Source organism: Neomonachus schauinslandi, chromosome X, assembly GCF_002201575.2.
Source record: "Neomonachus schauinslandi chromosome X, ASM220157v2, whole genome shotgun sequence".
Classification (NCBI taxonomy): Eukaryota; Metazoa; Chordata; class Mammalia; order Carnivora; family Phocidae; genus Neomonachus; species Neomonachus schauinslandi.
Genome location: NC_058419.1, coordinates 125114541 through 125125133, shown reverse-complemented (window position 1 = coordinate 125125133; position 10593 = coordinate 125114541). Strand labels below are relative to the sequence as shown.

General features: G+C 52.1%; 1 protein-coding gene and 1 long non-coding RNA gene across 2 annotated transcripts in view; both read left to right on the top strand.

The window, feature by feature from the left end:
* The window catches only part of LOC123323395, an 11820-nt gene extending 2853 nt beyond the window's left edge, over positions 1-8967 (top strand). The window contains exons 2-3 of the long non-coding RNA XR_006539371.1: positions 7384-7425; positions 8942-8967. This is a non-coding gene — a long non-coding RNA (uncharacterized LOC123323395). The remainder of the gene's footprint in view (positions 1-7383; positions 7426-8941) is intronic.
* Positions 8968-9128: 161 nt separating this feature from the next.
* XG (Xg glycoprotein (Xg blood group)) overlaps positions 9129-10593 on the top strand; it is a 17144-nt gene continuing 15679 nt past the window's right edge. Inside the window, exon 1 of the mRNA XM_044911636.1 lies at positions 9129-9159. Within this exon, the coding sequence (XP_044767571.1) occupies positions 9129-9159 (31 nt within the window). The remainder of the gene's footprint in view (positions 9160-10593) is intronic.

Sequence of the window (10593 nt, the reverse complement as noted above, 5' to 3'; positions counted from 1 at the left end):
TATCTATCTATCTATCTATCTATCTATCTATCTATCTATCTATCTATCTATCTATCATCTATCTATCTATCATCTATCTATCTATATATCTATCATTATCATCATTGTCAATCTATAGACTGAAATTTATTTTAAGGAATTGCCCCACAGGAGTGTGGGGCTGGCAACTCCAAAATCATGAGGGCAGGCTAGAAACTCAGCTCGGATGCGACCCTGCCGTGTTGAGTCTGACTACCTTCTTTTCCAGGAAACCTCGCTCATTGCGTTTAAGTCTTCATCACATCAGAAGAGGCCCACTCACATTACCGAGGGTGATATGCTTTCCCAGCACGTGATTGCAGGTGGCAATCCCATTGATAACATACTGGCACAGTGACATCTACACTAGCGTTTGACCAAACATCTGGGCACTGAAGCCTGGCCACATTGACACAAAATATGAACCATCTGGGATGTTTTCATGTTTCCACTTCCCCTGCCTGAGATGCCAACTCTGCAGGTTTTCCGGAGGGTTCCAAGGTCTTTCTGCCTGTTCTCAGCCCCCCCGGGCTCCCTCAGCTGTGTCGTCAGAAATACTCCCGTGTTTGTTTCTGTTGCAGGGCTGGAATGGAGGCAGGGCTGTTAAATCTTTTAGTATCCCCACTTTCCCTGTGACCTTGAGCTACGCCCTTGAGGGGGCTGTCTCTGGTGAGCACAGCTGCTGTAGAAATTGCCACATTCTTGAGAACCAAGGGGGCAAAGCATGCAAAGCATTGTGCCTTCTGCTCTGAGTGTTCAGACGGCTTTCCGGGGCGACCCTGGAGCAAATTCTCAAGAGTTTTCAAAATGTTTTCTTCCAATATTTTGTTTTTATCCTTGTGGATCACAATAAAATATGATCTGGACAAAGTGCTGATACTCGGGGGAGGTAGTTGGGAAACTTTGCTGGGCAACGGGTGTCAGGATTGCTGGGGGACAGGGTCAAGATGCAGAGTCCTGGGCCCCGCTCTGGATGCTTTCTCAGCTTCACAGGTGGTCCTCCTGCGTCAGCAATTGGGGGAGCCCCTGCCTCTTATCCAGGGCACGTGGGGAGCATCTAGTGTCCTCCCCCCAGATGACATCCATCAGCCTCTCTAGTTTTTAAGGCTCTGGGTAAAATATGAGGCCAGATTCACTGTATTCAGAGGTCTCTGGGGAAGCGGGAAGGTCCCATGTGCATGCAAGTCATACCCAAAAGGTGATAGGTTTCCTTTTGCAAGAGAACAGAGCTGTTTCTGCTCAAGACCCATGACTGTCCCTTGGAGTTTCCTGGAGTTACTGACAGGCTGCTCTGAAGGTGGCCCACGTGGCATCAACTTGGAATATTTGCACACTGCATGGACAGAGGCCTCCACAGCTGGTGCAAAGCTGCCTTCCCTCCTTCTCCTGGGAAGCAGCAGCCTGGGGCTCTTGTTTGGCTCTTATTTTCTTGAAGGGGGTGAGGACCTCTCAGATCCTCGGGGGTTGGGTCAACTGGACAAAACAGGGAGGAAGGATGTCTTTCTTGTTCACATGGTGAATTTGCAGACTGAGGCCGGCAGGCCAGCAGCACCAACACCCTGGAGAAATGTAGTTTCGGACTCACCCAGACCTGCTGATCCAGAATCTGCTCGTAAGCAGATTATGGGCTGATCTGCATGCCCTTGAGGGTCTGAGAGGCATGGAGGCAGAAGTCCTGAGGCTGAGGAACAGCGCTGGTGTGGACTCAGCACTCCGTGCATGGTCTGTCCTCATACAGCTCTGCCGAAAATCTCCTTCCTTTTGCTCCTAGGACTGGGGCCGGGTGAGGGCCTCCACTCCATCCCACCAGAGTGTCCGGTGGTGATTCCATGGTGGTTCAGCTTCTCCTGCCAGTTTAAGTCTGTTATGGGCTGAACTGTGTCCCCTCAAAATTCACAGGTTGAAGCCCTAACCCCAAGATCTCAGAATGGGGTTGTGTTTTAAGGTGGGGGTTTTTAAAGAGGGGATTAAGGTATAATGAGGTCATTAGGGTGGGCCCTGATCCCATAGGACTGGGGTCCTTCTAAGAAGATAGGATGAGGACAGGCACAGAGGGACAACCACATGAGGACACAGGGAGGACACGGGGTCTACACACCAAGGAGAGAGGCCTCAGGAGGAACCAGCCTCGGTCCTGCCCGGATCTCAGACTCTCAGCCTTTGGGCCCTGGAGGGAACACAAAGCCCCTGCCCTGCAAAGTGAAGTCCACAGCCCACAGCCTCAGTCTCCCCCAGGAGCTGCAGAGAAACGCAGCCTCTCTGGCACACCCAGAGCTGCCATGGCAGGGGCTGCATGTCACCCACGTCCTCGGGGGTCCATGTGTACGCATCATTCTGGGACACCGCCTCGTTGGATGGTCTGCATTTCACGATGGATGTCTTGGCTTTTATGATGAATATCCAACCTTTAGTCCTTTGTGACCAAGTACTTCCCGTCCCAGGACTGTGCATGTCGTCAGGGTGGAGGGCTTTCATCGAAAGGGGACCTGGGGACACTAGGAACCAGGACAACTGGTTGACCTTGCAAGAGCGGCTCAGCTGTAATCAGCTGCAGGGCAAGCAGGATGGGGTGGAGCTCGAGGGGACCACCTGCTCATCTCCATGGAGGGTCAGCACTGCCGCCCCTGGGGAGAGAGTCCCTCATGGCATCCCCGCACGTGCATGCTGAGTTATGCAGCATGAGAACCCAGCCCTCTTGTATAACCCTTGCTGCTGCTGGAAACAGAAACCTCGTGAGCACCCGAGACTCTTACGCATTTATGCAGAGGTGTTCCAGCAGGAGAACATGGAGCCCAGAGGCGATGCACCCACACCCACCTGGATGCGTCACCGCTGGGCTCCTTATCACAGTCTGTGCAAACCTAAACGGCTCACCTACGTGCACTGTTAATTTTCTCTATCCTGGGGAAGAGCCCCCAAAATGTGCTTTCTGTACATTAATATATATATATATATATTTAAGAATAATGGAGCAGAGTCAAAGGATTTGCCTGGAGGAAGTCACGATTTGCTCTCTGGGCATCCCGGTTCCAGCGCCCGCCCCATGGGGGGGATTCTGAAGGACAGAAACAGGTCCTATAAACGTGAGCCATGCACTCGGTGGCAGCTGACCTGGAAGAATTGATTTCAATTAGCCCCCCACTTGGGGAAATCAGTCAAATCCTGTGTGAAGAAATGACGCATAATTTCCTGGATGGGACACAGATACAAGGACACTGGTTGGAACAATAGCATGTCAGAGACTGTCCACGTTCATGAGTGGGTGATCAGCCACACGATGAGTGTGGTCCACGGTCATTAAATTCGTGCTTTTTTTTTTTCACTTTCTTGTACTCGGAGCTTGCCTGGGGCTGATTTTCTCCTTTAGATCAGAGTCGGTAACTCAGTGGTTGTGGGGGCAGGGCCGGGGGGGAGCTCTGGCGTGGGCTTGTGCGTGGCTCCTGGTTTGCATGGCGGCCCTGGATGAGTGGGCGGCGGGGACTCTGACAACATCGGCGTGGTATGATGATTATCCCAACCAGGGTCCTGCTGTTGGCTTTGCAGATTGCCGTGTGTCATGTTGACTTGAGGGTGCGCATCAAAGCTGAGAAATTCAGGGCATGAAAAGTGCAGTAGGAAGCAGATGGGAGTCTTGTGGGGGTCGAGGGGTTGGCGGTCCGGGAGAGGACAGCCCCTGGAGATGACAAAATTCCTCCAAGTGCTACTCAAAGACCCCAAATAACTTTTTGTTTTTGTTTTTGGTGGAGGGAGGGGGTCTTGTATATAATGCTGACCGCCAGACGCCCACCAGCATGAGCCACCGTGAGCCCACGTCCCCGGGATCTCAGCAGGATCACCAGCGTCATGACCCCAGGACCCAGGACGCTGCTTTCTCCCTGGGGTCATGGATCCAAAACGTGTGGGTTTGATTAAACGTCCCCGAGCTCACTAAGCAAAAGGAGAGACAAGATCAGAAACAGGTCTCGGGACACGAGCCACGTCATGTGCTCCGAGTGGAAAAATAATGCCTATGAGTGCAATGGGCTCATGCGCACCCTCCCTGCCTGGGTGTCTCCAGAGACTGAGGCCCAGGAGCAGTCTCGTCAGCCCGAGTGAGCTCCCAGCCCAGCTAGGACCTGAAATGCACGGGGACCCCTTGCCACGGGTGGGACCCCTGCCACGTCTTGGCCGCAGGTGCTCCGCCTGGGTCTTTCCCGCCTGGCTTGCAGGACTGGACGGTCCCCACATGGGTGCCTGATGCTGGCCAGAGTCGCCAACTGATGCAAGAGGTCCCGGGGAGTCCCTCCCCGCTGCATGCATGAGTCCTGCTCACACAGCAGCCCTTTCAGGGTAAACCCCACGTTTCCAGGTGTGGCTGCCTGGTGACCCATGGGGTGACCCATCTCCCCCACCCAGAGCTCAGGAAGCATTTCCATCCTGGCAAAGGTACTGCTGATAAGGGAGGGGACCCGGAGGCCAGGGCGGTTTGCAGAGGCGGGGAGGGGGCACCCTGGTTCCTGATGTATGCAGAGATGAGGAGGGGTCAGGGATCCTACATGCAGTGCGGGCAGCCCCCACCCGCTGGGCACAGGCATTTGGGAGAGGCCAGCCGGGTGCGTGGGCAGGGCGGATTACACAGAGGCTTTTGCTCATCTGGGACGACGGGCGTGGTCGAGGCATTTGGAGCAGCTTACGGGCCGCCAGTGTTATGTGGGGTTCCTGGAACTCCGGGGGTGAGGCCCTGGCTCAGAATGGCGATGGTCATTCCTGAATGTCAGGGCCTGCGGGGGTGGGGAGCTGTGCACGGGAGCTGCACGGAAGGGGTGTGCACCCCCAGCCTGTGCACCCCCAGCGCCCTGCGAGGGGGTGTCTGAGAAGCCAGCCTGACGCGGAGTCCTGCGCACGGGAGCTGCACGGAAGGGGTGTGCACCCCCAGCCTGTGCGCCCCCAGCGCCCTGCGAGGGGGTGTCTGAGAAGCCAGCCTGACGCGGAGTCCTGCGCGTCCGCCCTGGACGAGGGTGGCCAGAGAGAGCCCCTGGGGCGGCAGATGGAGCCCAGGCTGTTCCTGCACGAGTAGCAGTCAGAGGCTGGAGCGGAGCAGACCCTGGCCAGGCAGACGGGCCCCCTGCCCCGCAGGGACATAGCCACGCCTCCACAGTCGGAAGCCGCTCAATGCGATTGGCTCTGGAGGGGGGCACGTCCCCCGGGGCCTCCCGTGTGGACCACGGGGCTTGCTGCTCGCTGCACCCCAGCCTAGGGGTCCCCCACCCTCAGAGGCCTGTCCTTGCCGAGCAAAGCTTGCTGCACGCCGAGGCCACCCAGCGTCCAGGGGTCACCTGGTTCCCGACGCCCAGACTCCTTCCCGGAGCGCGGGGCTGCGGCGGAGGCTGCCCGAGGGTCCAGCGTGAATTCTGACTCTGCCCATAAGGCCCCCCAGGAAACCGGCTCCTGGTCTGTGGTCACCGGTGTCTGGGGAGGGGCCTGGAGACGGGCTGCTGGTGGGTCTCCTTTGCAGGCAGTGGAATGTTCTGGAAATAAGAGACAGGTGGTCGTTGCATGACCCGGGGAACGTGCTCCACGCCGCCCTAGTGCACGCGTTAAATGGGCGAATCGTCCGCGCGGCGAATTCTATCTCAGCGAAGCTGTTTGGAAAAAAAAAAAGTTGTCACCCCCAAAAGGGGATTCAAATGGGCCCGAATCGGAAACGTCCTCTGACGTCGCTCTTGTAATTGTGGGAGCAGCGAAAGGGGCAAATTTGTGCGGGAAGGAAAGTCTCAATGGGCCGGAGAGGAACTTGGGGTGGCCAGGGCCATCCTCAGCTCATTTAAAAGATTTTGGGGTTTTTTTAGAGAAAATACACACGGATAAGGTCCCCAGGTGAAGCATTTCAGATGCAGAAATTCCAAGAGTTTTGGTGAATGCAGGAGGTGTGCCAAGCATCAGCACCCTGGGATTGGAGAGCATCCGAGCCGTCCACCCAGGGGGGACCCCCGTCCCCAAGCTGGACAGCCACACGCCCCGTGCCCCCCATGCACGTTGCTCCAGCCAGAGCAACTTCGAGTTGAGCCAGCAAAAAAGCAGAAATACGGTCTTGGCTCCTGCCGAGATTCCAGACTTCTTTGCCAGAAAGCCGCAGAAATTTGTGAGCTCGGGGAGGAGGGCCTGGTTGGGAGTGTTGTGCAAAGCCTTCCGGGGGAGGTCCTGGAAAGCGAGGGGGTGGCCTGTGGCCGGGCCTGCATCGCACACCCACCCGTAGAGAGGAAAATACCCCAAATCCTGCACATGCATTTCCCCCCCCGGGGGGGGGGGCATTCTTGAAGGTAGAAACGGGGGTGGGGACTGGCTCCTGGGGACCGTCTCCCCAAATTCCTGCAGGGCAAGGACTCAGAGGTCAGGGACGGCTTTGTTGTCAGGCCCCGGTTTGCAAAGCGGAAGTAACACGGCGCTGGCTCGCTCGGCAGGGGGAGGTTTGGGCTCCGGGTTCAGTAGGGAAAAACACTTGGTTTTGAGTCCTTGTTGCGGTCGGTCGGGCAGGGTCGCGTCCCAAACGGTGGCTTCAGGAGCAGAGGGACAAGCTCGCTAGTCTTGGATGTCAGCTTCGGGCCGTGGCCACCACTCGGCCGGTGCGTTGTGCGGATCTTGCTGGCTTTTGTGTGGGCTGTGCTGATTGCTTTTGTTTCCCATTCGGCCCGATTTTAAAAATATTAGTTTCTGTCCCTTGACGTGAGGGAACTCCTCTTGCCTAGGAGGTGCTGCTCTCTGATTATTGGGGTGTTTCGTTGTCGTGAGAAAACGGGCACCTTAGAAACAGCTCACACGTCACCTCCTCCGGGAAGACCTCCAGGTGTGCTCACACAAGAAGAGCAATTGCCCACTGCCTCGTTTTTCTGGTACCCGAGGCAGCCCATCCCTCCCTTTAGGGGTGCTCATGCACCTGTCTCCCCTGAGAGAGCTGGGAAGCAGGGCTTGGGGGGTTCATTGGCACACGCCCAACACCCAGCAGTGTTTGCAGAACGCACAGATGCTTGGCGTTTCGGAAACATGCCCGTGTTCAGTTTGGGAGGGAGCTAGAAGGAGTTGGGATCCCAGGAGGATTCTTTCCTCCTTGGAAACTGCAATGCCATAATAATCTGCCAAAACATGCGTCTTGGGTGAGGGGCACCCAGCTGCTGGGAAAGACGAGATATTCGTCGGACAAACACACGGGGGGGAGGTCGAGACATTGCGACCCTCTGCTGAGCTCTCGTGGTGGGCTGACCTTCGCGCCAAGGCCCCTGTGTGGCTTAGCACGGGCAGGCGGGGCGGAGGGGAGCAGCCTGCAGCCAGGAACCAGGACCCCTGACGTCTCCCGTCCGGTCCACTTACACCCTCTGTGCCCCCCCACAGGTCAGCGTGACTTCGACTTGGCCGACGCTCTCGATGACCCCGGTGAGTGACCGTATTTCGCGGTGGGGGGGAAGGTTTGCTTCTGCCGCAGCTTGGCAGCTGCTCAGGGGGTCTGGGGGACCTCCCTCCCAGCAGGTTCTCCATCCACCTCCGTGGACGAGGCTGCTTGCTTTCCCCAGAGAGGGGGCGTGGGGTTGGAGAGCCCCCCATGCCCTGTCTTTAGCATTTTTGAGCCCAGCTGGATGTGCTTGCTGCCAGAAAGCTGAATAATCAGCTCCTGGACCGTGCAGGAGGGTCTGGAATCAGGTCTGGCTGGGAGACAGGGGGTGTCCACGCACACACGGTGGGATGGGGAGGGGGGTCTTGTTTTGAAAGAAAGACAAAGGCTTGTCTGCTCTGAGAAGGATCATCGGCGGATTCTGGCTCCGGCCACAGCCCACGGTCACTCAGCGCAGGTAGACAAGGGGTGGTAACAATGAGGACGGGGTGGGCACACCGACCCCTACCTTACAAAGGACAGAGACTTCCTGATGCAAAACCACCCGCCCCCATGGGGATTTTCCCCGTGCACGGAGGTTTTCACTGATCTGAACCACCATGGGGCAGGTAGGGGATGACGGTCCGTGCAGTGGGAGAAGCTAATGGTGGACGCACGCCAAGGTGGAGACTCTGTTTCCCCTGTCAAGGTGCAGTGGGGTCCTCAGGCTTCACTGTCCCCGGTGTGCACAGCTTGGAGGGCAGGGTAGCCCCGGGGCAGATGGTCCCTGCACGGAGGGAATCTGACTCAGCCCTGGAAAGGAAGGAGCTCAGGCACCTGCCACCGCGTGGGTCGACAGCGAGGACACGTGGTTTCGTCTGCTCGGAAGGAGCCTGGCCATCGTGCACCAGGCCGTCCCGTCCGTCTTCCCTCCGCTGAGCTCCTGTTGCCGTCCGTCTGCGCCCCCAGGCCCCACACGCACGCTCACCCACACTGTGCTCTGCACCCCAGGCACCGCCCAGCCGATGTCCACGGCCTCAAACGCTGGCCTCGTGGTTGTGCAATCGCCTGGGGGGCTGTGTGCACCCCCATTACACAGTCCCCGGTGCCCGTGGGCACTCAGGCAGCGTTTGTTGACTGAATAAACACACACATGAAAGAGGGAGAGAGAAGATGACACGTGGCCGCCTTCCTGATGCACGAGTCACCACGTACATGCCCGCCGGCCCTGGGTGCTCTCGGCTACGTCGGCCTTTGTGCAAAGTATCTCTCCCTCGCCACCGAAAAGCCTTTGTTCTCACTTAGGTGCTCACGAGCCGAGTGGACCACCTCACTAAATTTCCTCCCACCCACCCCAACCCTGCACAGCTCCCGGGAAGGACTGGTAGATATAGATTCTAAGTGTGTTTTCTTTCTTTTCTCCCCCCTCCCGCAACAATACACGATGAGATTTGTGTTCAAAACATGTCATATTTAGTCCTTGAAATTTTCCCTTTTTATAAGGGTGTTAACTGTTCCTTCTGTGAGCTGTGCACAAATCTTCGATGCTGATTGGATTTGTTTTTTTCTCTTTGTGCACAGAACCCACCAAGAAGCCAAGCTCAGGTGAGTATGGACGCACGGCGTCCACGTGCACCACAACGAGGACGGCTGGCCGACAAGAACGGCACGGTTAATAATGCCGAATTGCGTGCTCAGAGGCTGCCCGGGGCGTAGGTCTGGAAAGTTCTCCCCACAAGAAAAAAAGAATGTGTGGTAGCTGGTAGCTATGGTGATGGGTGTTAACGAGATTCTGACATGTGCAGAAATACCCAATCGTCATGCTGTACGCCTGAAACTAATATAACCTTATATGTCCATGACACCTTAGTAATAGAGACGTGACGTATACAACATACGTGTTATGATATATAATTACATAGCACATAGGTGGGTCACATGCAGTATACATTCTTAAATTATATATAAAATAAATAATATATACCATGCAATAAAATACAATATATAATTATATATATTACATAGCACAAATATAGCACACATACTATATATTATATACAGTACATACATTATGAAATTATATATATGGGGCACCTGGGTGGCTTAGTCAGTTAAGTGTCTGACTCTTGGTTTCAGCTCAGGTCATGATCTCAGGGTCCTAAGATCGAGCCCAGCATCTGGCTCCGCACTTAGCACAGAGTCTGCTTGAGATTCTTTCCCCCTTCCTCCCCCTCCGCTTCTCCCCTGTCCACTCTCTCTCTCTAAAATAAATAAAGACAGTCTTTTAAAACATAAAAGAATAAATTATATATAAAATAAATAATATGTTTATATACCATATAATGAAATATAATATATAATTATATACATTATATACTATATAATATAACATATATGATATGCATGTAAAGTAAATAATATATTTATATAACATAATAAAATATAATCTGTAATTACATATAATGTAATATATATTATGTAACATATATACTATATAGAAAACAATCTATTTATATTATATAATATATAACTATATATGATATAGTTCATATATGACACACATAATATATATTATATGTAGCATATATATTATATGTAGCATATATATTATTAAATTATATATAAAATAAATAATATAAATAATGTATTTAATATATTTATATAACATTTAATATATAGTTATATAAGATATTAATATATATTCATATAATATATATTATGTATATATGTACTGTATCATATGTAATAATATATATAAGCATATATTATTAAATTATATATAAAATAAAAAATATAAATAATATAAATAATATATTTATATAACATAACATTTAATATATAGTTATATAAGATATTAATATATATTCATGTAATATATATTATGTGTATATGTACTATATCATATGTAATAATATATAAGCATATATATTATTAAATAATATAAAATAAATAATATAAATAATATATTTAATATATTTATATAACATAACATTTAATATATAGTTATATATAAGATATAATTAGCATATGTCATAATATGACATATAGTATATAAATAAATAATACATTTAAAATAAAAGAAAGAGAGAGAGAGATAACCAACAACCAGAAGAAGAATGTGTTTAGTAAGAAAGCGTTGACATCGATTTAAAAATGCACCGGGAGAATTTCTCTGCCTTTTTTTTTAATTTAAGTTGCAAGCTGAACTTTATCATTAAGCCTGCACCTGCTAG